General features: G+C 56.7%; 1 protein-coding gene across 10 annotated transcripts in view; it reads left to right on the top strand.

Annotated features, from left to right (window-relative positions):
• The first annotated feature begins 1,667 nt into the window (after window positions 1-1,667).
• The window catches only part of STIM1 (stromal interaction molecule 1), a 67,683-nt gene continuing 42,732 nt past the window's right edge, over window positions 1,668-26,618 (top strand). For all 10 annotated transcript variants that reach the window (XM_048292482.1, XM_048292434.1, XM_048292474.1 and 7 more), the window contains exon 1: window positions 1,668-1,960. In XM_048292482.1, coding sequence (XP_048148439.1) covers window positions 1,825-1,960 — 136 coding nt within the window. In that variant the 5' untranslated portion in view covers window positions 1,668-1,824. The remainder of the gene's footprint in view (window positions 1,961-26,618) is intronic.

Genomic DNA, 26,618 nt, shown 5'->3' with positions numbered 1-26,618 from the left:
GGCGGGGGGTGATACCCCCTGCCCTCGGGCTGCCTCGGGGTGTAGGTGGGGATGGGGTGACAGCACAGTGGGGACCAGCTGCTCCTGGGGGAACTGGGGCTACCCTGCTGCATCCCAGGGGGGAACAGGGGGGTCCCGGGGCTACTGCGGGAGTGCCGCCCCCCCCGCCCCGAGCATGGCGTTGTTCTGCTGGGTCAGGGCCAGAGGAGCCCGGGTGCTGGGAGAGTTCCCCCAAGGGCCGGGTCCCCCATGCTGGGAGTCCCCATAAGGGCCAGGTCCCCCCCAACAGCACCTGCAGCCCATGAGCGTCCCTGGAGCAGGACGGGCTTGTGGGGGTCACCCAGGGATGGAGGGGAGGCAATTCCCAGGAGCGAATGGCCTGTCCCCATCCTCATCTCGGGGTCTGCAGGTGTGGGACCCCCCTGCACACACCGGGCATCTTCCCCAATGCCAGCACGGGGACCACAACTGGCACCCAACAGAGACCCCTCAGCCCGGACATCAGCTCAGGTCCGGGGATAACGGGACCGCCGGGGATAACGGAACCGTCAGGGATAACGGGGGTCCAGGGATAACGGGACAGCGGGGATAACGGGGGTGCCGGAGGAGCGGAGTTTTGGGCGGGAGCGGGGCTGGCAACTGCCGGGACAGAGCGGGGACAGAAACTGGCCCGGCGCGACCCCCTCGGCGGGACCCCCGAGGGACCAGCCTGGGACCCACATCCCAGAGTGGGGGCGTGGGGCACCTGGCTGGGAGGAGCCTGCTCCAGGGACAAGGGTGTCACTCCTTGGAGCATCCTGGCCGGAGTGGGACAGGATGTGCGGAGTGGGACAGGATATGAGCTTCCCGTCCCCCCCGTAGGCTGCGGCTCCGGCCACTGGTGGCACCAAGTCCAGCGATGCCACCGGGAGCACGTGGCCCTGGAGGTGTCACAGCCCTAGGAGGTGTTGAAATTTCCTCGGCCGCACTGCGAGCAAGGAACCACGTGCTGGGACCTCAGAAAGTCTCTGCCCGCAGAGCGGGGGTGCTGCTGTGACATGTCGGGGTGCTCTCTCTGGCGCGGCGGGCTGTGTGACACGCGCTCCCCGGGGCCAGAGGCGGGTCCCCTGGGCAGGGTCCCCTGGGCAGGGTCTCCTCGGTGGGTGTCCCGGGCAGGGTCCCCCCTCGGGCAGGGTCCCGGCCCTGCTGAGCTCCCGCCGTTCCCCGCTGCGCCGCCAGAGGTCGCTGCGGGCCAGGGCCGCGCGCGCGCGGGCGGTAGTGGGGGCGTGGGCACGTGCCCGCCCCGTAGGCCCCGCCCCCCCGTGGGCGTGGCCCCGCGGCGTCAGGCCACGCCCCCTGTCAGCGCGCGCGCGGCGGCGCCAGGGCCCGGTGCGTAGGGCGGCGGGCGAGACCACCGCGGCGGGGAGGGGGGGGGGGTGTGCGGCGCTGTCCCGGCACAGACAGAGCGGGGTTTTGCGGGGAGCACCGCTGTGAGAAGGCGACGGAGAGACGGAGCGGGCCGGGGAGACCCTAACGGAGGTGGCGGGGAGAAGGGTTATCCCGGCAGAGAGGCGAGGGACCGGCGGGGTGATCCCGGGAAGAGACCACTGAGGGCGGGGGGACTGGGGCTGTCCCGGGAGAGACCACTGCGGCGGGGGGGGGGGAAGCTGTCCTGGGAGAGACCACTGCGGGCAGGGGGGGGGCAGAGGGTTCCGGTAGCCGGTGCGCGGCCGCAGCTCGCGGCAGTACCGGGATAGCCGGGATAACCGGGACAACCGGGACACCCCGCGGGCCCGCAGCCGGTGCCGATGCCGAGGAGCAGCTGACGGCGGCGGGGACGCGGAAATGGAGCTGCGGCCGGGCCGGGCCGTGCGGGCGCTGTGCGGCCTCTTCCTCCTCCTTCTCCTGCTGCTGCTGCTGCAGCATCCCGGCCGCGCCGAGCGGGCCCCCGGCTCCCACCTGGACGACTCGGCCATCGCAGGTGAGCCCCCGCCCGACACCCCTGGTGTTCCCCTGCCCGCCCCGCCGGGCTCGGGCGCTGCCCGGGGAGGGCCCTGCCAGCCCCCCCCGCTCCCTGTTTTGGGGCCATTCCTCCGGGTTTCGGGCAAGAGCTGCAGTGATCTCCGACCCGGCCCTGGTTCGAGGCCTCGCAAGGACTGAAATTATCCGTGTTTATTATTGCAGCGGGCTCCGGCTGTTTGGGTCAAAAGTTTTAAATTTCAGCTCATTTAGAATATTGCGCTCTTCTTCGTTAAATCGCATCGGCTGGGACCAGTTCGCGGGATTTAAGATTATTCGTGTTATTTTACTTGTTTGCCCTCTGGTAATGAGAGTCTGGCAGGAACTTCGGGATCGTGCCGAAAATTCCGGTGTTTAGTTGTTTTTTAGGGACATTCCCGGCTGTGGGACCCCCAGACTTGCTTCCCCTCCGCTCCAGGGACGAGCGCGTCCCACCTGAGGAGTACAGGCAGCAAAAACCTGAGGCCCAGCCACTCTGCTTCCCCCCATTTCCATCCCCTCCACCCCAAAACCCAACCCCCAGCCGAGAAGGCAGGAGAAGCCGAGCCTCCCGGACTGCCCCCCGAGCCCGGCTGTGGCCGCCGCTGGGAGCCGGTGCCGCCTCCGTGGGCTCTGTGTCCTTGTGACAGTGCCCGAGGTCAGCGCTGGAGCCGGTCCATAAATCCCGCTGGGAACTTTAGGAGCGGGCCGGGACCCCCAGCCCGCAGCGGGGCCGTGTTGGGGTCCGGCCCCCGAGGGGCACAGGGTGCCCGGAGCCGGGAGCAGCTCCCGGGAAGGGCAGTGCTGAGCCCCGCTTGCTGCTCCGCCCCTGGGACCCCCGAGCCCCCGCAGCCTCCCCCGGGCCGCGCCGGGGTCCCGCCTGCACCGCGCCCTGCTTGAGGACAGGGAAGAAGCTTCCCTTCGGGGCTGTGGGAGCGGGGCCGGGCTGCAGCTCGGGGGGTTTGGGTGCCGGGAGGGTGTTCGGATGGTGGGTATCTGGATGAAAGGCGCCGCAGCGGCGTTCTGGGAAGGGATCGGCTTTGTGCACGGGGCTTGCTGGTGGGAACGGGGCAAGGAGCAGGCCCTGGAGCTGTGGGATCGGCAGAACCGTCGGGAGCTCGGTGTGTGAGCCCTGGGCAGGGAGATTGTTCCGTCCTGGCCAGGGATGGGTTCTGTGGCTCGCTGTTTTCTGTCTCCGGGAGAAGGGGCTCCTCATCCCCTTCCCTTGTGCTCCCAAACCCTCGGGCCGGTTCGCATCCAGTCTGCTCCACTGAGGAAACTGGATCTCTGCAGTCCTTGTGAAGCAAGGTTTGTGCCTCCAAGGAATTTCCAGCGGAGTTATTTTTGGAGGCCCTGCAGAAGTGTGGCAGCCTGGGTGATTCAGCTGCTGGCTTTGCTCTCGGCGGCGAGCGGAGGCAGCGCCGGCACCGGGCCGGGAGCAGCCCCAGGCCCTGGGCTCCCATCAATTCCCCCCGGCACGGCTGTTCCTGCAGGACGAGTGCTTTGGGTCACTCCGGGCCATGTTTGGGTTACTGCTGGCTTCCCAAACCTGCAAGGGATTAATAACTGGCTACAGGTTGGGGCCCCAAACGTGCGGGAGCGTGGTCAGGGAGGGATCCGTGTCCCTCCCCGGGGCAGCCAGGCGGGTCGGGAGCGCTCCTCGCCCTCTCCCACCACAGCTCAGGGCGTCCTCCGAGGTCTCTTGGCATTTGGTTTTGAGCTCTTTGAGCTGTTGCTCCCAGTTCACAGCAGGGATGTCCTCAGCCGGCACAGGAGACACTTTTCCTGATGTTTTCCCTGGAAGCAGAAGGTGCCGGCTGTGTTGGCTGCTCGGTGTGAGGCAGAGGTGAGTGTTGGACGCCGTTTTGAAAGTGAAAGTGCTCGTTTTTGACACATTTTCCGAGGTGCAAAGGTGCTTTTTTTTAATTCTTTAATTAGGATGGCAGAATTTTAATGATGAAATGTCATCAGCGGGGAAGTTTTTCAGGCGATGCAGGGAGGTGTTTGCAGAGAGCAGAAGCCTGAGCTGCAGCACTTCTCGGGCTGCTGCGATTCCTCTGCACACTCAGGGGATGCATCAGCAGGTTTTATAGAGGATTAGTGAATGATCCCGATTCCTGGGATTTTTTTTTTTTAAGCGAGAGTTTGAAACGGGTGAGTTCATCCGCAGGAAAATCAGAGTTGGTGACTGAACCCCGGGGAAAAACAAATTTTCTCCTGGCTTTGACTCACTCAGAGGCGAATTGAGGCCTTAATCTTTGATCTCTAATCTTTTCCTGCTGGGTTCAGATTGAAGTTTGGTTCCTCTCGGCAGCACAGGAGCCATTTCACAAGGTGTGGGGGGTTTGGAGCCCAGGCCAGGCAGAAGGGGCCCCTCGCAGCTCCCTGGCTGTGCCCTGAGCCCAGCTTTGGGATCCTGCCGGTGCCGGTGCCGCTGTCACAGGATGTGTGACCGGCCCCACGTTATTGTTTGCACCCGCCCTGGTTATTTTTAGCCCGAATTTGTCAGGCTGCAGCCCGACCCCAGGACCTTTTCACACCCCCTAAAAGGGGCAAACGAGTCTCCTCAGGAACAAACTGGACTTTCAGGGATTTTTCCCCCCCCTTCTTTCTGCTCATTTGCTGTAGTCTGGCTGTTGTTCCCATCAGCCAGGTTTTGGTCCTTTTTCTTATCAGAACATCCTTCAGAGCTGTGGCCAATATTTTACACAAGTTTTATGTGAGCCATCAAAAATGTGACCCACTGTTTGGGTCAAAAATCTGAAATTTCATCTTACTTAAAATACTAACCTTGCTCAGTTGGCTCTTCCTCCTTAAATCACATCACCTGGAACCAGTCTATGGGATTCAGGATTATTACTGTTATTTTAATTGTTTGTCCTCTGTACAGCCCAGCACAGGTGGGCACTTTCAGGTGTGTTTGGAGGAGATCCAAGGAAAACTGACCGTGAAGAGGCAGGGATTTGGATGACTGGGGGTCATCCCTGGTTCCCTTCATGGTTACCCCTTTCACCTACAGATCCAGACCTGCCCCATCTCCCTGCAATAATATGGAAGTGGTGTGAGTCTGCATTGCCCTGAGCCTTGTTTCATTTTATTTGGAATTCCTTCCTGTGGTCTGGCATCCACAGGGATGTGGGGCCGTGTCTCCATGTCTGGGGCCTCGTGTGGGTCCCCATTCTGGCATCCTTGAGGCAAGTCAGGGATCGTCCCTGGCTCTCTTCCCTGCAGCAGTTCAGGGGTGGGCTCTGGATTGTTGGGATTGAGGTGGTTTTGGGTGATGTGGAGCTCGTGTGTCAGGGGGTGGCGAGGGCTGGACTCTGGTGCAGGGCTGGCACAGGTCAGCAGCTCCTCCTTCTCTTCCTTTCTCCTTCTCCTGCCCTGTCTCCTGCTTCCCTGTCGTGGTTCCTTGATCACAACATTTTTTGAGTCATCTTTGCTCTTTTCTAACTGGTTTAAGAAACAAGTTTAAAAAATATCCTGATAGTTTCGTGTCCAAAGCTGGAGGGCTGTGCCCAGGGCTATTTCTGTGTTTGCCTGGAACACCTTGAACCCAGGGAACGTCCCGTGGGACAAAGGTCAGTGTGAGGAAAGGGGGCTGCAGCCACAGGCTTGTAACTGTCACTACTAATTCCAGAGGGAGAGAGCACAAATTTCTGTGTGAGGGGCTGTGCCCAAGCCCTGTCTGTCCTTGCCATCACTGGAAGTTCACTGGAAGTGAATCATTCGCTGCAAAGCCTCTGCCTTGGGAGTTGGTTGATGGGTTTGGACTTGAAACTTGCAGTGAAAGCTTTTGGCATCTGAGCAGGACATGGCCTCAGTGGAGCTTTTGGAAGCTCAGTGATGGCTCATCCTGCAGGCGGGAACAGGGATGGCTCTCCTTGATCTGCCCAGTTAAACCCTTCTGTCGCTGAGGGAGCGAAACGCGAGGTCGGTGCAGCTCCCTGGCACTGCTGAGTTTGTGTCACTGGGAGCCACGTCCGGGCTCTGTCCCTTTCCAGAGCTACTGATTCCAGGGCTGCAGCGAGCAGGGTGCCACGGGAGCTGCCCTGGAGAGGCCTGGGTGCGTGGAGGCAGGCGGTCAGGCAGGAGCTGTGATGGGGATCCAGGTGCTGCAGACGGGTGCGCTCCGTGATCTTGGAGATCTCTTCCAGCATTCTGTGATCCAGCTGCTCTCTGACACTTGGTACCCTCCCAGGGCTGTGGGAGCAGAACCAGGGCAGGGTTTCAACCTGCAGGCCCTGCCCTGGACCCCAGCCCCCGGGAGGTGCCTGCCTGGTCTGAACACACCTGCCCTGGAGTAACTCCTGCAGCCCGTCCTTCCACAGGCCTGGCAGAGCTCATGGGACACAGCAACCTGCTGTGCTCTCCTTGCTTTGGTAAGGTGCCCTTTAAGAAGGTTTTGCTGTTCAGTTAATTCATTTCAGTAGAAGCTGCACCTGTGAGTAGCAGCTTTGGGTTAGGCAAGGGAGACAAGGCAGTTGTGAGAATACTTGGAAGACTCTGCCAGGAAATAGTCCATGTTCTTCCCCAGCTCAGTTGGAAGCCCCAGTGGATTGCACAGCCTTGGCTTCCTTCAGGAATGAAACTCATCTTGAGGAATTGCCATTCTGAGAGGTGGAAAAATTGTGTTTTGGCAGCAGACTGGCCTCATGTGGAGGAGGAGGAGGAGCAGCGGGGCCAGCTAGGCAGCACTGGGGCTGCTGGGGAGCTCCTGGCTCCCTCCAGCTCATTCCCTTCCCTGCTTGGCCCAGAAACTTGGAGTAATGCTCAGCTGGATCAGAGAGAGGATCTTAATTTAATTTCTTGTTAGATCTGTTTATTTACTGCCTTGGAAAGCGGCTCTCTCCATGTCTCCTGTGCCCCTCGGGTGGTCCCTTCCCAGGGGAGCGGTGCAAGGGGAGCTGCTGGGACACTGCCTGGCCTGGAGGGAGCTGGATCTCCTGCTCCAGAGTGGCCTTTTGGAGTTGGCCTTGCCCACAGTGGGGCAGGGAGGCACATATCCACGTGGGAAGTCCAGGGCAGCAATCCTTCTCTCCTTTCCGTCCTTTGCTCTCAGGAGGGGATGGAGCAGTAAATGTGTGAGGAAGGAGCCTCCTGACAGCCCTTGCGCTGTGGCTGCGGGGTCTGGGGTGCGTTGGTGGTCCTGGAGCGGAGCCTTATCCCAAAGGGAGCAAGGAGGAAAAGCACTTTGCTTTCCTCTGGCCTGCTCAGTTGGCCTTTGGCTCGTGGCTGCCTGTGTGTGTTGGTGCATCACAGTTCCCTGTGAGAGCTCTCTCCTCCTCTGGGCAGGGGATGGAGGGACGGGTCAGTGTCCGGCGACAGCCCAGGGGGGCTGAGTCACCCTCCAGTGAGGGGTAGTTCATGATTTGCCTGGGCTTTGGGGAGGGAAGGGACCTAAAAGGCCATCCTGGTATAATTCCACAGGGATTTAGCATTGGAGGGCTGCCCAGGGAGGTGTGGAGTGCCCATCCCTGGAGATGTCCCAGGAAGGGCTGGAGGTGGCACTCAGAGCTCTGGGCTGGGGACAAGGTGGGCATGGGGCACAGCTGGGCCTGGCTGGGCTGGGAGGGCTTTTCCAGCCTCAGGGATCCTGGGATTCTGTGGTTTGTTAGTTGGAAATCCCTTTCTATGAGCAGGTGGTTGAAAAGCAGCACTTTTCCCTGAGGTTATCCCTCACCTGCTGCTTGTCCCACTTGGAGGCTGTGCCGATGGAAAAGGCGCTGGCAGTGGCTCGTGTCCCTGGTGGTTCCAAGCCCAGGGTCGGTGCCAGGCCTGGGCACCCTTTGGTGCTGGACTGTGCCCAGCCTGGCATTCTGCTCCCCAGAGCCCTAATTGCACAAACTTATTAGTGTTAAGAAAGCTGTTTCCTTCATTAATTAGCTTTGCTTTAAATCCAGAGAGAGAGAAAAAAACTCCTGAGCAGGCAGAGCAAGCGGGAGAGTTGCAGCTCTCATGGGGCAGCTCTGGGATTCCCACTGGAAAGGCCCTTTGGGACCTGGGGGTTCCTTTTCCCGGTGGTCCAGCTGTGTGGAGCCCTGCTGTGGGTAACTGGAGGGGCAGGAATGTGCTGGAAAGGGGAGATGGGACCTTAACTGCTCTTGGCTGAAGGTCTGGGAAATGCCCCCTGCCCCCAGCTGGAGAAGGAGATTCCATCGCCCCTCCTTGTGTCAGTCAAGTGCTACTGGGGAGAAATCCTTCCCTGGGAGGGTGGGCAGGCCCTGGCACAGGGTGCCCAGAGCAGCTGGAGCTGCCCCTGGATCCCTGGCAGTGCCCAAGGCCAGGCTGGACATTGGGGCTGGAGCAGCCTGGGATGGTGGAAGGTGTCCCTGCCCATGGCAGGGGTGGCACTGGATGGGCTTTAAGATCCCTCCAAGCCCAAACCAGTGTGGGGTGCTGTGAATAATGGGGGGTTTTGGCCTCTTTTCTGCATTCTGCTGTTAGCAGGTGCAGCCCTGGACCCTGCTGCTTCCCCCTGCCACCCTCCAGACTCTGTTTGCTGCTGGAATCTGGGGATGTTTCCCACAGAGGCAGTGCTGTCGTGCTGAGTCGTCTGCTCTGCTCCCGTGGCTGATCCAAGCTGGCTCTCTGGAACACTTTAATTTTCCCTCACCTTCGTTTCCTCAGCCCCTGCAGCTGTGCCTGATTAATTTTCTGCCACCTCCAGAGCTCTGGTTCAGCTTTAGGAGCTGGTGCTGGTGGGGATGAAGGACTCTTTAATTAAAGCCATTGCTCTGCCACTCCTGCAGCACATGGGGGCCTTGAGGAGCTCCTGCCTCATGCTGTGCCTGTGCCAGGGCCTGCCCACCCTCCCAGGGAACAATTCCTTCCCAATATCCCATCCAGCCCTGCCCTCTGACAGTGGGAAGCCATTCCCTGTGTCCTGTCCCTCCAGCCCTTGTGAAATCCCCTCTGCAGCTCTCCTGGAGCCCCTTTAGGCCCTTTAAGGGTCTGAGGTCTCTGCAATAATCCTAATAATACAACTAATGGTAAGGAGTGATGGCACAGGAGTTTTTCCTGGCAGTCCTGGCCGAAGTCCCTGGCCCTGCAATTGATGGAAAACCTTCAGAGGAGCATAAGGAAGTCATTCGGGAGCCGCACGTGGTTCTGTCCCTGGATTGTCCCTGCCTGCTTGTTTTCCCTCCATGAAATAGTACCGGGGTGCTTGTTTGTTTGGATTATGGACCTATTTTTAAGTAACCTATTTTTTCCACTTTGGAAAATGCATTAACTCGCTGTGTGTCACAGACATCTGTGGAGTCTGACTTTGGGAACCACCAAGTGCTCCTTGGAAGTCTCTCACCAGCCCGAGTGGTTGCCTCTGGCCCGTATAGATATCTATATCTATGTATGTATCTATCTACCTATCTATCTGTCTATCTATCTATCTCTACACCTTGCTGAGGTTTGCTGTAAGAAACATTTGCAGGACCCACAGAGGCAAATACAGCCCTTCCCTGGAAGTGCACTTTATCCCACCGAGGAGCTCTGCATGCTCTCAGTTCCACCATCCCTTCACCTCCTCCGGGATTTGGGAACTGCTGATCCCAGCGGCTCTCAGAAAGTGGAAGCAGCAGCAATGCAGTTGGAAACGGGGATGTTTGGTAACACACACACACGTTTTGCAGGGCAAGACACTATTTTTATAGCCAAGCGTTTGTTTTTCCCTGAAGGACGGAGTTTTAAGGTCAGTTTAATTCTTCTCTGCAGGTTTGGAGCTCTGGTGCTGTAAATTTGGCTGTTCTGGGAGGATAAAAACACAATAAACAGGAGAACTTGAGGAATGTTCCTCTCTGAGTTACAAAGGAACAGCTTGCTGGTTGGAACAGCCTGCCCCTTCCCAGGCAAGGGAGGCTTTGGATTGCAGGGAAGGGAGGAATAATTCAGGATTAAAGCTGCTAAGCAATGCTTGTGTTTAGATCTGTAAGAGTGCCAGGACATAATTAATGGGTGAGTAAGCCAAAGGGAAAAAAAGTTATTTTTTAACTAGATAGAGATGGATGGAGGATAGAAACTCATTTTTGGGGGGATAGAAATAATTCTGGAAGTATTCTGCTCCAAGCAGCTGCTGTTGTTAAGGGTGCCCGGGTGGGTTTGTTCCGGCTGCTTGGCCCTTGGAAGGCAAAAATCCAGGTTTGGCATCTCGTGCTGGCCTGGAGGCCTCGTGCTTGTCACAGAGCAGCTCCAGGACTGCAGGTGAGGTGAGGAGACCTGCAGGCCAGGCAGGCTGTGAAGGGTTATTTCCTCTTAATCCCATGTGTGATGGCTTCTCCCACCTGATGGGGCTGCGCTCAGGGGTTGCTGCTGAGGGAAGTGATCCCATCTCCTGGAGCCTCCCAGCCTCCTCCTCTGGCTGGCATTCCTGGAGCTGGATCCGAGTCGGGCCCCTCAGCAGTGGCAGTGCTTGTGGGAGGTGAAAGGAAAGCAAGCAGGGATGGAGTGTTGGTGGGGCAAGGGCTGATGAAGGGTCTGAGCATCTCGGAGCGGTTCCATGTTCCCGGGGTTTCACGGTGGGTCTGGCCTGCAAACCACAGAATCAGGAGGAGGTTTTGTTTGCTTGTCAAACTTGTGGAAGCATCAGGAAGGAAGTTCTTGTCCATGCCGTGCTCTTGTCTGTGGGATATGTGGATCCAGGTGGCTCTGCCTGGAGGTTCAGGTCAGTTTGTCCCCAGCCAGGACTGGGGCACAAACCCAGCACAGCTGGTGATGCTCCCAGGGGGGTTGGACTGTGCCAGGCTCTGCCAGGGCAGCCCCATCTCTGCTCTGTTCTGATGCCCAGTGTCTCAGACTTTTTAGCTTCCCAGCTCCCTCCCGGGGCCCGGGCTGGCTCTGGCTGTGGGTGTCCCGAGAGGTGTGAGTGGGACACCCTGCTGCAGTGCTGGCAAGATGAGGAGGTTCCTCAGCTTCCCTCAGGGATGGCAGATGGAGGTGGCACTCCTGCAGCCTGGCCTGCTGAGGGGACAGTCAGTTAATTAAGCTGTGTCCTGGAGGGCCTCTGGATGAAAGAGGACACGCTCCAAAACTGTGAAACCGGGAAGTGTGGAAACTAACTTGGAGATGCTGGTGGTTTTGTGGGAGTGGTGATGGCAGCACACCTGGCAGAGGGGGCTGTCCTCATCCCATCTCATCCCAAGGCTGTTCTCATCTCACCGTGGGGGCTGTCCCTGTCCCACCCCAAGCACTGTCCTCCTGGCCTCTGCTCCTGCTGCTCTCAGAGGTTTCTCATGGACCACGCTGTTTCCTGGAGATTTGCACTCTGTGTTTTGGAGATAAACAGGTTTTCCTGTTCCTCATTTCACTTGCCGTATAATTAACACAAAAAAAAGGGTGGAAAGGGATACGGGGGGCACTTGGTGCTGTTCTCCCACACTGCAGGATGATTCCTAGAGAAGTTTTCCTGACAGCACTTGGTGTGAAAAGTGGGGTTGCTGGTTATTTTTTCTCCCATATTTTATTTTTCCTCTTGGGAAAGGAGAAAAAATATTTCATGCTTCAAAGGGTGAGGCTCAGCCCTTGGAGTTTGTCGTGTCAGAGCCCATAACTGGAATGTCTGGCATTCCTGTGCCATCCTGCGAGATGGATATCTTCAGAGGTGTTGGATGGAGCAGTGCTCTCCCTGCCACCCCTCCCTTCCTGCAGGCTGGCCTGGGGGGATGCTCCTTCGGCAGTGACCCCTTGAGCTCAGGGCAGGACAGAGCTCTGGGCAGGGGCAGGACAGGGCTGACAGAGCTCTGGGCAGGGGCAGGACAGAGCTTTGGGCAGGACAGGGCTCTGCTCGCTGCTGGCCGGAGCCTCCTGCTTTGGAGAACTTGTCCAGCTGGTTTGTTTTTCATCCCTGGGCTATTTTCAGCTGCTCAGCCTAACAAGGTGAAATGGCTGAGATGCTTTCCCACTCCCTGGGACTCTGCTGGGAGTAGGTATCCTGCTGTCCCACCTTATCCCAGCTGGGATCTGTGCAGTACCTTTGGCTCTTTGCTGTGTTGGCACCACTCAGGGTTTTGGAAGAGCAATTTGGGCTCTGCACAGGCACCCTGAGCACAGGGAGCCCCAAATCCCAGTATCGTGATGGCCCTGGTGCCCTCCCGAGGGGCTGAGACTGGGAATGTGGGGAGGATCCAGGACACAGCCGAGCTCTACATGGGAAAAGCAGCAGGAAAGGCAGGGATCAGCACAGCCCTGCTGTGCCCACAGGGATGTGGGATGTGCTGCTCTTGGATCCTGCCAGGAGCATTGGAACTGGGGTGGAGGTTGCCTGAGATGTGGGAAAAGGGGGACATTTCACCCCACCTCATCCTTATTCCCACTGAAAATGGGTTCATTCTCGTGATTCCTTTGGTTTTGGGGGAAACTCCAGCTGCTGTTCTCTCAGGGAACAGGAATTGCTAAACCACACCCAAGTCTTGCTCCGTGGTTCAAACTCGGGTGGCTTCTCCAGTGTCTGCCAAACACCTGCGGCGGGAATGTCACATCCAGCTCCTCGGGGTTCCTCATGGCTCTGGGATGTTTAACCTTGTGGTGCTGTGGGATGTGGAAGCACCAGGCTTCCTGTTCCCAAGGCAGGATTAAAGTGCAGAGACGTCACTGCTGTGCTGGAAGTCACCTGGCAGAGCAGGGACTTGGGACCCTCTCAAGGGCAGCGTGGTGGCCCAGCCTGTGGCACATCCAGCATTCCCAGGAGGGCTGGGGGTTCGCTGAGACCTGCCCTGGCTCTGGGAGTTAATTGAGCACCTTGGTGTGCGTCCCCTCTTCCCCTGGGCCAGAGATGTGCCCAGACGGAGCAGCAGGCAGGGGTTGGGAATCAGCACTAACCAGGCTGAGCTCTGCTGCTCACTCCGGGCTCCCAGCGGGGCTGGGGACACGTGGATCTGCCTGGAATCTGCCACTGGTGGGATCAGGCACCTCGGACCTGCCGTGTGTGTGCCAGGGAGGGAAGAGAACAGGAGTTCAGTGTTTGATCCTTAACAGCCAAGAGGGGGGATCTGTGACCCTTCAAATCAACTCATCCCAGCCCTGTGTGCTGTGGTCCACAGATCCCAAGCATGGGCAGCAGGAAAGGGATTGGGATTCTGCCCCTCTGCCCTGCTTGGGTGAGACCCCACCTGCAGAGCTGCCCCAGGCCTGGTCCAACATCAGAAGGACATGGAGCTGCTGGAGCGAGGTTGGACTTGATGATCTAGGAGGGCTTTCCAATCGAAATGATTCTGTGGCTGAATTCCTCTGAAATGACCAAATCCTTAAGGAAAGTCACTTGTGCCTGCTCACGGCAGACCAGGTTGGTTGCACCTGCACTGCTGGGGTTTCTCAGACATTGCACCAGGACACAACTGTCCTAAAGAAACAAGGGAATTTGTGTTGGAAAGAAGGAGGAAAAAGGTTTTATTGTTCAGCAGAGTCTTTGTGTGAGTGTTGGTAGAAATACTCATGAAGGCTTTGGTGCACAAGGTGAGAAAGGGCTGAGTTTAGTGGAGAGGATCATGGAATTATTTAGGTTGGAAAAGCCCTTGCAGAGTTCAGCTAACCCATGTCCCCACGTGCCACATCCACAGGGCTGTTAAATCTGTCCAGGGACGTGATTCAATCCCTGCCCTGGCAACCTGTGCTGCTTGTAAGTGGTTTGGACAAGAATTTTCAGGGAAGCTGCAGGGAAGTTGACTTTTTTTGCAGCAGAGGAGGGAGGAAAGCTCGTGGCTCCTTTTCCCCTTCATGCTGCTGCTGGAAGGAATATTTTCTGCCTGGAGGGTATAGAGTGTTTTTTTTCCTGATTAATGAGGTATTAAAAAAGATCCAGAGGAGTCCGGGCTCGTCTTCCTGAGTCACCTGTGTGTTTGTGTTAGGATTTGGCAGGCAGCTTCCCTGGTAGCCAGAGTTATCCCTTTGGTAAACACAGTCCTTAAACGTGGCTGTGGCTGGTGCTGAACACTGAGTCAGCACAGAAATAACCCAGAATTTCACACACTGACAGGATTTCTACAGCCCAGCGTACTCAAGTGTTGCTTCTCAGATCCCAGGGCTGCTGCTCCTCCGGTCTTGGAAGAGCTGCAAGGAATTAGCCCTGAATAATGAGTTTAAGGAGTCAGATTTGGATGAATGCAGAGCTCTTTGTAGGTTTGGTTTGCTGGTGCCTCCTTGGCCCTGGGAAAGGACAGGGGTTAGGAGGGATTTATCTGTGGCCTAACGATGGCTAAGCTTAGTCCTGTGTGTTCTGACTGGGGGGGAAATGCTGCAGAGGTGAGTGACACTTCTGCTCTTGGGAAAGAAATATCACCAGTACAGCCTGTGGCTGTGTCCTGTGCTGGTGCTGGTCAGGAGAGCTGATAGAGAGAAACTCAACTTCCTTTTATGGGTTTTGGGGATTTTTTTCAGATCAGCTGATATGCTGATCAGCTGATGTAGCCTGAAAATATAAGACTGAAAAAGTAACATTCATTTTTCCCCACAAATGCTTTTTTCCCTCCAAGTGAAGTTGCCAAAACTCTTGGCAAATAGAGCTTCCAGTGAGGTGATCTGGGGAGTGGGATTGGCTGGGATGGGCTCTGCTCTCCTCCAGCAGGAACAGCAGCTCCAGCCCCAGAGTCCCCTTGCCCTGGGCTGACCCCACAGCAGAGCTGCTCCAGATTGGGGCTCCCAGGACAGGAAGAACCTGGAGCTGCTGGAGAGAGCCCAGAGAGGCCACAGAGCTGCAGCCAGGCTGGGAGAGCTGGGGGTGTTCAGCTGGAGAAGGGAAGGCTCCAGGGAGAGCTCAGAGCCCCTTGCAGGGCCTGAAGGGGCTCCAGGAGAGCTGGAGAGGGACTGGGGACAAGGCATGGAGGGCCAGGAGCCAGGGAATGGCTTCCCAGTGCCAGAGGGCAGGGCTGGATGGGAGATTGGGCAGGAATTGTTCCCTGGCAGGGTGGGCAGGCCCTGGCACAGGGTGCCCAGAGCAGCTGGGGCTGCCCCTGGATCCCTGGCAGTGTCCCAGGCCAGGCTGGACATTGGGGCTTGGAGCAGCCTGGGACAGTGGAAGGTGTCCCTGCCATGGCAGGGGTGGCACTGGGTGGATTTCTGTGTCTCTTTTAAGAAGAAACCAGGTGCAGAATTTTTTAGAATTTAACTTTTAAGCTGTTCGTGTCACTAATAACATTCTGTTAAGTCTTTTTGTTGTGCAGTAATGACAATATTTTACTTTTAATTTGCACATGGAAAGCTGCTGTTTTCTCAAGTTTGGTGTTTGATGTCGTGCAGAAAGTCTTGGTCCCTCCCACTTGTTTAGGGATAAGAATCTCTTTTAATAAGTCAAGGCTGGTTTCTCTGATTTGCAGCACATCTCCGAGGCAGCCTCAGCTCGCTGGAAGCTGTGCTGGTCTCTCATTAATCTCCAGTAAATGAAGGGTTCTGTGTTCATGGCAGCCACGGACGCTGCGCTTGGTTCCTGGCTTGGTCCCAGACTCTCCCAGGCTGCTGTTTGATCCAACTTGGGCTTTCTGTCCTGCAGTCTGTGTGTTCCACACTCAGACTGCTTTGCTGAGGGGCTTGCAAGTTCCAAGAGAGCTCCTTGAGAGAGAGCTGTTACTCCAAGGGCACTGTTCCCACAGGGAATATTCCCAGTGCAGCATGTCCAGCCCTCTGGATGGGATGGGAACAAGGAGTGGGATCCCGTTCCCTGAGCCCCCCTCCATGGCACTGAGCCCCCTCTGAGCACTCACAGCTCTTCCATTTGTGCTTTGTGATCCCAGGCTCTGCCAGGGGTGTGAGGGGAGAGAGAGCCATTGTAATCCCAAACCAGGCCTGAAGCTGTGCTGGGAACGGCTCCGTGAGCAGCAGCTGCTCGGGGCTCAGCCATGCACATAGCTCCCACCTTCTGCCTCCGTGTGCCTGCAGGATTTATGGAGTGCTGAGGAAGGTGCCTGAGGAATTTATTTGTTTGCTCTGGGAGTGCTGCTCCAAGCACTGGCTGTGCTGTGGATTCGTGCCGGGGCCACCGGCTTTGGGACTGCGGCTCGGGCCCCTCACAGCAGCCTCTGCCATCCCCTTCCCGAGTGATTTATCCTCTCATTGAACCTCCGTGGGGCATTTTCTTACTGACTTACTGGCTGTGGGAAGGATCTGTTTGTTCAGCTCCAGTGGTGACGGGGTCAGGCCCAACCCTGCTCACCTGGCTCCATGCCCAGGGTGCTCCGAATGGCTCCTCGAATGGCTCCTCGGCGCTTGGGAATAACGGGGGGACACGGATCACGGAGCTCTGTGGGGCAGGCAGCAGGGAGGGTGGGGTCTGGGCATGCAGTGAGCCATGGGGCAGGTGGAAATAGCACCTGGAACCCCCATCCCACAGCCCTGGGGCCTCATGGGGCACTTGGGACAGTAAAAGGTGCATGTGCAGGTACAAGGGACAGAGGCAGGGATAGATTAGGAGTTCTTGGGAAGAAGTTCTTCCCTGGGAGGGTGGGCAGGCCCTGGCACAGGGTGCCCAGAGCAGCTGGGGCTGCCCCTGGATCCCTGGCAGTGCCCAAGGCCAGGCTGGACACTGGGGCTGGAGCAGCCTGGGATGGTGGAAGGTGTCCCTGCCCATGGCAGGGCTGGCACTGGATGGACCTTAATGTCCTTGCCAACCCAAACCAGTCTGGAATTCCATGGTTGGGCTGTCATAGTCTGACTGCCAGTCACTGGGGTTTGGAAAATTGCCCCTTTCCTGCCTCAACTTCCGTAAAACTGACTCCTCTCCACACAGGGCTCGGGACAAGGGCATGTTCCATACCCTGCAGTGCCTCTCCAGCTGCTGGGGGGAAGCCATAGCTAAATCATGGCTTAGGAATGATGGGGAAAAGGTGAGCTGCCCTTCTGGGAGGGAACCCCAAATCTGCTCAAATTGAGGATTTTCTGCACATTCTACACTCTGTTCCCAGGTGACTCTGGGCAGGCTCGGAGAGGGTTAAGCTGGGTTTAGCACAGGCAGTGGAGCAGCAGCTGTGGTGGCACTGGAGCTGGGCTCAGGAAGGGTTTGGGGGTTTCCTTCCTTGGGTTTTTGCTTACACAACATCAGTTTAAAGTGCTGAACTGCAGCAGGGATTGCATCACGCCAGAGCTCTTCCCTGAGTGCTGAGGGTGAAGAGTATGTTGTCCAAGGAGTTCCCAGCTTGTCTTTTAAAGCCTCTTTATTACTGCAAAGAGCCTGGAGGATTTTGGAAAGTCTGTGTTCAGGGAAGGAGCATCTGAGGTTTGGGATCACTCTGAAATCCCTGCTGTTCCTAAAGCACAAGTGGCCGTGTGTCTCCTGGTCCTCAGGGAAAAGCCAGCTGTGGGAGCTGCCTCTCCATGTGGATTTTTCAGGCCAAGGGTGAGGTTTCAGGAGCTGCTGAGCTGATGGAATCACATTTGTCATCACTAGAAAGCATTCCCTCCTTCCCTCTTCCCTTCCTTCTCTCCTTCCCCCTTGACAAGACAAGAGGGAACGGCCTCAGGCTGGGCCAGGGCAGGCTCAGGGTGGACAGCAGCAGGAATTTCCCCATGGAAAGGGAGCTCAGGCCTTGGCAGGGGCTGCCCAGGGCGGTTTGGAGTGCCCATCCCTGGAGGTGTCCCAGGAAGGGCTAGAGGTGGCACTCAGTGCTCTGGGCTGGGGACAAGGTGGGCATCGGGCACAGGTTGGACTGGCTGGGCTGGGAGGGCTTTTCCAGCCTCAGGGATTCTGGGGTTCCCTTCTGGTTTTGGCAGCTCCTTCTCCCACCCCTCAGGTTTCATGGCCTAGAGCTGACACCTCGTGTATTGTGTCACCTTCTGCTGCCCCAGCACTGCTGGGACCCTGCTGGGATGAGGAGCCTCAGGGCTGCAGTGCTGCTCTTGGTCTGTATCTGTTCTAGCAAGTTCCTCTTTCCTGGTCACCCTCAGAAAACAGCCACTTGAGGAGAGGTGTTTCTTATCTGAGGGGTGAATCTCCCCACTCTCTCCTCCAAAAGCAGCATTTCCATCTTCCAGTGTAGCAAACCATAAAATTCCCAATTTAACCCTGGTTCCACAGTGACTCATTTCAAGTCTTTCTTTTTCAATTGTTTTTTTAGTAACAACCTTTTCAGTGAGGCGGCACCAGCTCAGCTCCAGGCAGGCAGGCAGGGCTCGTTCACTGCCAGCACGGTGCTGCTCAGAGAGGGGGGCTTCTCATTTTCCCACTGGATTAAAGAACAGCAGCTCTCACTTTGGGGTGAAAGGATTAAAATTCAGGAACACCTGCCTTGTGCCAGCACCTTTGGGATCATTGCTATTTGCCCATCCTATCCACAGATGATTTTTTTCTACCTGAGGGAGTGGCTGGAGCTGGGCCAGGGCAGGCTCAGGCTGGAGAGCAGGGAAAGGTTCTTCCCCCAGAGGCTGCTGGGCACTGCCCAGGCTCCCCAGGGAATGGGCACGGCCCCGAGGCTGCCAGAGCTCCAGGAGCCTTTGGGCAGCGCTGCCAGGGATGCCCAGGCTGGGATTGGTGGGGTGTCCGTGCAGGGCCAGGGGTGGGACTGGGTGATCCCTGTGGGTCCCTTCCAGCTCAAGATATTTTGTGATTCTCTCATTCTTCTGGCCCTGATGTAACCCAAAGTGCTCATGTTTGGTTGGCAGGGAAGGAAAAATATTTTAAAACTGCTGTTTTCCTAATGTGGATGATCTTTGCCTGCTACTACAGGGATTTATTTTCATTTGTGCCACTGGTGCTGCCCCTAAATTGCTGCTTGTCACGCTCTGTACTGCATGGTGTCCCCTGGCATGGACTGGTCGTGGGGAAAGGAAGTACCTGGGGCTCAGTGTCCTCTTTTATAGTGACACTCAGTGGAAAAAAGTGGGGTTTTCTGGGAAGAGCCTTTTTCCTCCTCGTGGACAAGTGGAGGTTGGGATTCTCCCTCGGGAGCAGTGGGACCACTCTCCTGCAGCCTGTCCTGCTGAGAGATGTCGCTTCCCTCCTCATTTACCTCTAATCCCTTGTCCTGCCATGTCAGGAACTTGTCACAGGTGGGAGCTGGTAGCATTCCATTGCTGAGGGCACTGCACAGGCAGTGCCTGGCACATCCAGGATCCCGTTCTTGTTCCGGGATTCCCGACTGTTGCCGTTTTGTGCCTGGAACCGAGCAGGTCTGTGAGCACCAAGAATAACAAAACTTGGCTTTTTTGCAGACTCGTGTTCCTTATTCACAAGCTCCTTCCTCCTCCTGCTTCTTTCCTTCCCTTTCTTCCCATGCCTTTGACTTTCTCCTCCACCGTGTGCCAGGATCCACATCTGCCTCGGGTCCCCCTTTGCTGCTGTCCTGATCCTTGTGGGAAGGGAATTGTACAGGAGAGTGGCTTTGCTTGAGTTTGGGGAAGTAAAGGATAACGGGATCGCTGGGAAGCGTTTTTATTCCCAAAGAAGTCAAGCTGATGGTCACAGGCTGTTGTTGAGGTTGGATAATTGAGGTTAGGGTTAGGGATTTCCTGTGGGATCAGCTGTAGGAATCTGGGAACAGGCGGCACCTCTCCCTGGCAGGGCCTTGCCCTCTTGGAGTCCTGTTCTTCAGTGGAAGGGAAAGACTTTGGTGGGAAAGCCACGAGCTGGCTGCAGCAGGGCCCTATCCCGCAGCGTGGGTGGTTTGGGACCAGCTCATTCCTTCTGGCTGTAGGAAAGGCAGATTGTGCAGCGTGTGCCATGTTCAAGGCAGCGGCTGTTGTCACCCTGTTTCCTGCTCTCCAGGGTTCCTGTGAACATGGAAATCATCAGTTCTTGGTGAGACACGAGGGATAAATAAGGCTAAAACTGGGAGAAGCTGTCCTTGTATGGCAGTGTGGGAATGGCGCCTCTTCCCTTGGATTAATTATACAGCAGCGTGTCTGGGAAGGGACCAGGGGAGTCCTCGGAGCCTGAGCTGCTGGGGAGGATCAGGAAGAGGCCAGGAAATGCAGGGAAGAGCCCTCCTGGATGTCCACATTGCTTGTGTGGCACTGGGCTCCATCAGCCATCCTGTGAGGCTGTGAAGGTGAGACAGAACCGGGCTGTGAGCCTGGATTTTGGATTAGCTCTGAGCTCTCCATCCCAGGCCTCCAGCTTGGAATGGACATGGAGCTGCTGGAGAGAGTCCAGAGGAGGCTGCAAAGATGCTCTGAGAGCTGGGGGTGCTCACCTGGAGAAGGGAAGGCTCCAGGGAGAGCTCAGAGCCCCTTGCAGGGCCTAAAGGGGCTCCAGGAGAGCTGGAGAGGGACTGGGGACAAGGGCTGGAGGGCCAGGAGCCAGGGAATGGCTTCCCAGTGCCAGAGGCCAGGTTAGATGGGGCTTGGAGCTTCCTGGGACAGTGGAAGGTGTCCCTGACCATGGCAGGGGGTGGGACTGGATGGGCTTTGAGGTCCCTCCCAGTATGAGCCTTTCAGCCATTCTATGATTTCTCAATAAATTCTGACAGCAAGAGGGGAATTCTGTATTTCTGTCACCTTGTCAGAGCTACCAAAATTTTTGCTTCTGTGTCTCGGGCTCTTCCTGCTCCGGGTGTTTTTTGCCGTGAGTATCACACACCCCGTGCCCAGAGCTGGCGCTGGGAATCCCTGGCTTTGGGCAGGCGGTGCCGCAGCAATGAATCTCCTGGCTCAGGGGTGCCGGGATGGAACTGCAGGAATGTTGTGGGTTTGTCTTTGACTTCTTCTAAGCTTTCTCTGGTGCCTTCAATTTTTCAGGCAGGGATGACTCACTCATCCATTCTGTGGTTTCCTGACTTTGGCAGTTTCTCTTTCACTCAGTGATTATGAGCTTGGATCCCGGTGTGTGGCAGCCGGCGCTCGGTGCCGTGGGCTGGGGCTGCCTGGAGCGGTGACTCACGGCTGGGACGGGGGCTCAGAGGCACTTGGATTTCTTCCCACCCCTCACTGGGAATCTTTCAGAGTACGTAGAACAGAAGCTGTGGCTGCCCCTGGATCCCTGGCAGTGCCCAAGGCCAGGCTGGACATTGGGGCTTGGAGCAGCCTGGGACAGTGGGAGATGTCCCTGCCATGGCAGGGGTGAGACTCGATGATCTTTGAAGTTCTTCCCAACCCAAACCATTTTGGGATTGTGTGAAAATCACTGGAAAGCTGGTGTGGGCCATGGGATAATCGTGTCTCTTTGCAGGGCAGGAATGTTGATCCTGGGTCCCTGGGAACTGGAGCAGGTGCCTCAGGATTGTCCAGTCCTGTGGATTCCTCTGGTGCACAGCTCTGTCTGTGCCCCCACCTGCCCCCAGCACTGCCAGGGTTCTGCAGAGCATTCCCAACTCACAGAATCACAGAATCCTGCAGTGGTTTGAGTTGGGAGGAACCACAAAGCTCCTCTGGTGCCATCACCTGCCGTGGGCAGGGACACCTTCCACTGTCCCAGGTGGCTCCAGATCCCATCCTTGGACACTTCCAGGGATGGGGCAGCCACAGCTTCTCTGGGCCAAGGCCTCCCCACCCTCACAGGGAAGAACTTCCCCCCAGTCTCCAATCTAACTCTCTCCTCTCTTAGTTTAAAACCATTCCCCCATGTCCTGTCACTGTCTGCCCCTCTGAGAAGTCCCTCTCCCATCAGTTTTGGGTGGCCCTGGCTGTGGCTGCAGTTTGAGTGATTCAGTTTTGTTCTGCGCAGCAGGGCAGGAATGTGTCAGCAGCAGTCAGATTACTTGGTTTATGGTTATGAAGTAACCCAATCTCCAGTTATTTCAGCTCCTTAGAACTTCCCTGCCCACGGGATATTTTGGCTTCTGCTGCTTCTCCAGAGAGGCCCTGACGTATTTTGGAGCTGCTCGTGGGCAGAGCCGCTGTGCCTGACAGGGTGGTACCAAAACAGCCTCTACTATCTTATTTGTTCAGCCCAGGAGAAATACCCACAGTCCTTGGGCCTGAGGAAAGCAAACAAAGATCCCTCCGGAAGGAAATGGGTGAAGTTGGCACTTGGAGGCCAGAGCACCCAAGCCAGGGTGCCCAGATCTGCTCTAGGGAGGGTGGAGTCATTCCCAAAAACTCTGCTGGAGATGGGGTGGTTGTTCACAGATAAAGTGGATCGTGTTCTGGGACAGCATGGGCGGGAGGAGGGGTGGGCACTGCCAGGACAGGCAGATCCTGGGATGGGTTGGGATGGCATGGGATGGTGGCATGTGCTTCCCACTCCAACAGAAAACAGCCTTGTTTTTTGGGAGTTGTGTCTGATTTGGGGGGGTGTGTTGTTCTAGTGGGGTGGAAGGAGTGAAGCACTTGAAGAACAGGAGGGTGACAAAGTTCCGGTGGAGGGGACTGGGTGGAAGCCGGGGATCAAAGGGCTGTGCTGCTGCGGGGAAGGGGGGAGGGTGCTGGGAAGCAATGGGCTGGCATTAAATCAGTAGATTGGTGCGTGGAGAGGATGAAAAAGGCTAATTGCACTCGGTGATGAGAGAATGGATGGTAGTAAGTAAATGCTGAGCATGTGCCAAGGAGAGGAGCCCATTTGGGGAAGGAATTTTAGGGTTCTAATTGAGTGTAAGTTCATGACTGTACAATAACCTCACTTTGCTGCTTAATTCCTTCCTGTGGCTGTGTTCAGCTGCGGTGGTGCCGGAGGCTCCCCGGATCACACAGGGCTTCCTCCTGCATCTGTGTGACCCTGTGTGGCTTTGTCATGCTGATCCTGAGACATCAGGGGACTTCCAGAACAAAGGAGACAGATTTGGCCCCGGGAACTGGGTACAGTCTGTTTCCCTGGGCACTGTTATTAAATGGTTTGTGAACGTTTAGGGTTGGACCTTCCAGCAGAGACACCCGAGGGCGTTGGTACTTCTTCAAAACTCTCTCAGAGATCAAACAGTCCAACCTCTGCTTGGATTTACATTTTTTCCAGACTGTTTAATCGGAGTTGGGTACAAGGGTTTGGTTTTTTGTGTCGTGCAAGGTGCTCCCTTAGAGGAAAAAAGCCTCTTTGAACTCCTGCTAAAACTTCCGTAGTCACTGAAGGTTGGAGCAACCTGGGACTGGCTGGGGTGGCACTGGATGGGCTTTAAGGTCCCTCCCAACCCAAACCAATGTGGGATTCCATGAAGTGAAAAAATGGAGTGCAGTGAATTCCTGTTGGACTGCTCCAGACCCCACTGTCCCGGGGGCGATGGGAACACAGGAGCAAGAGCACAGGAGTAATTCCTTGTTGAGCAGATGCTTGAATGCTCTCCTTTGTCTGCAGTGAGCAAACTCCCTTCAGCTGCCAGGTTCTATATCTCAAAACTGCTGCGAGAATCACTGTGGGACTTCCCAGGCTCTAAGGGGGGTGGGGACATGGATGAGATCCATGTTGGGCACTGGAATCCCAGGTTGATTTGCGTTGGGAGGGATCTTAAAGCTCATCCGGTGCCACCCCTGCCATGGCAGGGACACCTCCCACTGTCCCAGGCTGCTCCAAGCCCCAATGTCCAGCCTGGCCTTGGGCACTGCCAGGGATCCAGGGGCAGCCCCAGCTGCTCTGGGCACCCTGTGCCAGGGCCTGCCCACCCTCCCAGGGAACAATTCCTGCCCAAGATCCCATCCAGCCCTGCCCTCTGGGTTGCTGCCTTCCAGGGCAAGACTTGGTGCCCTGACTCTGCACCTCCCAGGGAAGGAGTTTGCCAGAGAAAGTAGGTCAAAAGGAATAGGAAAATGAGCATGTGCTAAAATCCCAATTCTGTTCAATAAATCCATATCTTTTTTTAAAAAAACCAAGGATTTATATGTGAATTTTACATGTGCGTGTGGCCAAGTGTGGTGTGTTAGACCTGGAGTCTGACAGTTCTCTCTGTAGTAAACAATTTCCAGCTGTACGGTGTCAGCTTGAAGTATAAAAACACTCTGAGTACTTTCCTGACAGTGGGAATGCCTGGATACTCTCGTAGCTCCATCAGGCTCTGCTGTTTGGGAATTAGAGCTGGAAGCCCAGGATTATTACTGTGCCCTTTTAGCCTTGTTCTCCGTGCTGCTGCTCTGCAGCTTTGCAAGATGTCAGGGTTCCCAGGGTTCCCCTTGCTATTCCTTACCCCTCCAGAGGGAATGGAAATCTCTGGATACATCCCTCCCAGTGTAATGCTTTCATTAAAATTCCTGAAGTTGTCCTTGGCATTTTTTAATTGAAACCCGGAGTTCCAGGGGAGGAACCCTGAGCACGGAAGTTCATCCGAGCCCTTGTTTACACGGGTGAAATATGTAAACAGTCCTTTTTCCCCAAATATAGGGCTTTTTTCCTTGGCTGCCCTCCCGGTGTTTATAAAAGCCAGTTATGTAAATGACAACTGTAATAATTAAGCTGCTGTTTAGTGCTGTCCCTACAGCGGCTGCTGCTGCTGTTGCTGCTGCAGTTAACGAGCTTGGGGCGTTATTGAAGATAATGGGACCTCGCAGAAGGAAATTAGGGGAAATTAAACAAACAAAATTCTCGTCAGAGGGAATCTCCCATGAGAAAGGAAAGGTCTGGAATGAAATGGTGTTACAGGGCAGCTCTGGAGTTCGTCCTCTCCAGCCCTGCCCAGGCAGAGCTGCCCAGAGCTGCTGGTCCAGGGCCGTGTCCCGTTGAGTTCTGGGTGTCTCCATGGCTGGAGCCTCCGCAGCTTCTCTGGGCAGCTTGTGCCAGCCGGGACCACCGTAAGACACACCTTTGTCAGCTGCTGTAAAACCACCCCAAACTGCCTTCCGTGCTGGATGGAAGTGGCTTCAAATTGCACTGGGGAGGTTCGGGTTGGATACTGGGGAGAATTCCTTAATGGAAAATGTTGTCCAGCCCTGGCACAGCTGCCCAGGGCAGTGGTGGAGTCACCTCCTTGGATGGATTTCGCAGCCCTGTGGATGTGGCACCTGGGGACGTGGGCACAGGGGAACAGTTGGACTCCGTGGTGTCCAAGGGCTTTTCCAGCCTCGATGATTCCATGAAATTCCAGCTCTACTTTAGCACTTAGGCCTCAGTGTCCATTGAAGATCTGGGTGGTGGCACCTTTGAGGCTGCTCCTTGCAAAGTGCCTTTGGTGGGGACAGCGAGCCCCGAGGGGAGGGTGGATGTGGGGCCGGCAGGAGGGACAGGAGGGATGAGGGGCCGGCAGGAGGGACAGGGGGCCGGCAGGAGGGATGTGGGGCCGGCAGGAGGGATGAGGGGCCAGCAGGAGGGATGTGGGGCCAGTAAGAGGGATGTGGGGCCGGCAGGAGGGACAGGAGGGCGGCAGGAGGGATGTGGGGCCGGCAGGAGGGATATGGGGCCGGCAGGAGGGACAGGAGGGCGGCAGGAGGGATGGGGGGCCAGCAGGAGGGATGTAGGGCCGGCAGGAGGGACAGGGGGCCAGCAGGAGGGACAGGGGGCCGGCAGGAGGGACAGGGGGCCAGCAGGAGGGATGGGGGGCCGGCAGGAGGGATGGGGGGCCAGCAGGAGGGACAGGAGGGCGGCAGGAGGGATGGGGGGCCGGCAGGAGGGATGTAGGGCCGGCAGAGGGATGGGGGGCCGGCAGGAGGGATGGGGGGGGCCAGCAGGAGGGACAGGAGGGCGGCAGGAGGGATGGGGGGCCGGCAGGAGGGACAGGGGGCCAGCAGGAGGGACAGGAGGGCGGCAGGAGGGATGGGGGGCCGGCAGGAGGGACAGGGGGCCAGCAGGAGGGACAGGAGGGCGGCAGGAGGGATGGGGGGCCGGCAGGAGGGATGTAGGGCCGGCAGAGGGATGGGGGGCCAGCAGGAGGGATGTAGGGCCGGCAGAGGGATGGGGGGCCGGCCCGTGTTGATGTGCCCAGGTTAATGGCCCATCAAGGACACCCCTTGGGAGGGACAAGGGACTCTTTGTTCTGCAAGGCCGGGCAGATGCAGCCATCGAGTTGATAGTGGGGCGATAAAGACCAGGCCTGGAGGCACCAAACAGCGAGGTGGAGACAAAAGGTTGCCGATGACCCAGAGAGGCGGGGTGGCAGTGAAGATGATGGTGTTGTTCCTAAGGACGCCTGGAGTCCCAGCCCTGGAGAGGACGAGGCAGCAAGTGTCTCTTGGGGAAAAGCTGTAGGAGCAAAAATCAGGGCTGGGCCTGCTGGAGAGGGAGATTTACTTAAACAAAGCCAATTTCACACTAATTTTGAGGCGTTTTTCGCTGAAGGTGTGCTGGAATAGCCTGATAGCAGTATTCCAGGCCCGGTTGGACAGGGCTTGGAGCAGCCTGGGATAGTGGAAGGTGTGGATGAGCTTTAAGGTCCCTTCCCACCCAAGGATGATTTTGTGCTATGATCTTTAGGCTTAATCTTGCATCAGTCTTAGGCAAAGTGGCTGGTGCTGGTCTTTGTTCCTTCATTTGGGTATTACTGCAGCTGCAGCCTGTGGAGATAACAGGGAGAGGAAGGGAGATAACAGGGAGAGGAATAGCCCATCCTGGCTGCTGCAATTTTGGGACCATTCTGTTACCAGTTCAGAGTCATCTGCTGATTAAATCACTTGTGCCCCATATTCAGGCTCTTTCTAGTCTTGATGAAAGCACCAAATTCCTCCCTGCTTTTGGTTTGATTGCTCTTGATGGTGTAGTTGGTTATCAGCACTTGGCAGCTCTTAGGCCTTGTTTTATTGCTCTTGCTGCTGCTCTCAGTCAATCTTCACTGCTGGCATTTTTGCTGGAAATACCCAAGGGCTGTCCTTGGGGTGGCAGGAAATCTGGGCAGGATCCCCTCAATCCTTGACTCCCCCAGTCCTTCATCCCTTCCATACTTCATCCC

This window comes from Corvus hawaiiensis, chromosome 2, assembly GCF_020740725.1.
Source record: "Corvus hawaiiensis isolate bCorHaw1 chromosome 2, bCorHaw1.pri.cur, whole genome shotgun sequence".
NCBI classification, from domain to species: Eukaryota; Metazoa; Chordata; class Aves; order Passeriformes; family Corvidae; genus Corvus; species Corvus hawaiiensis.
This window is presented reverse-complemented; position numbering and strand designations above follow the sequence as displayed.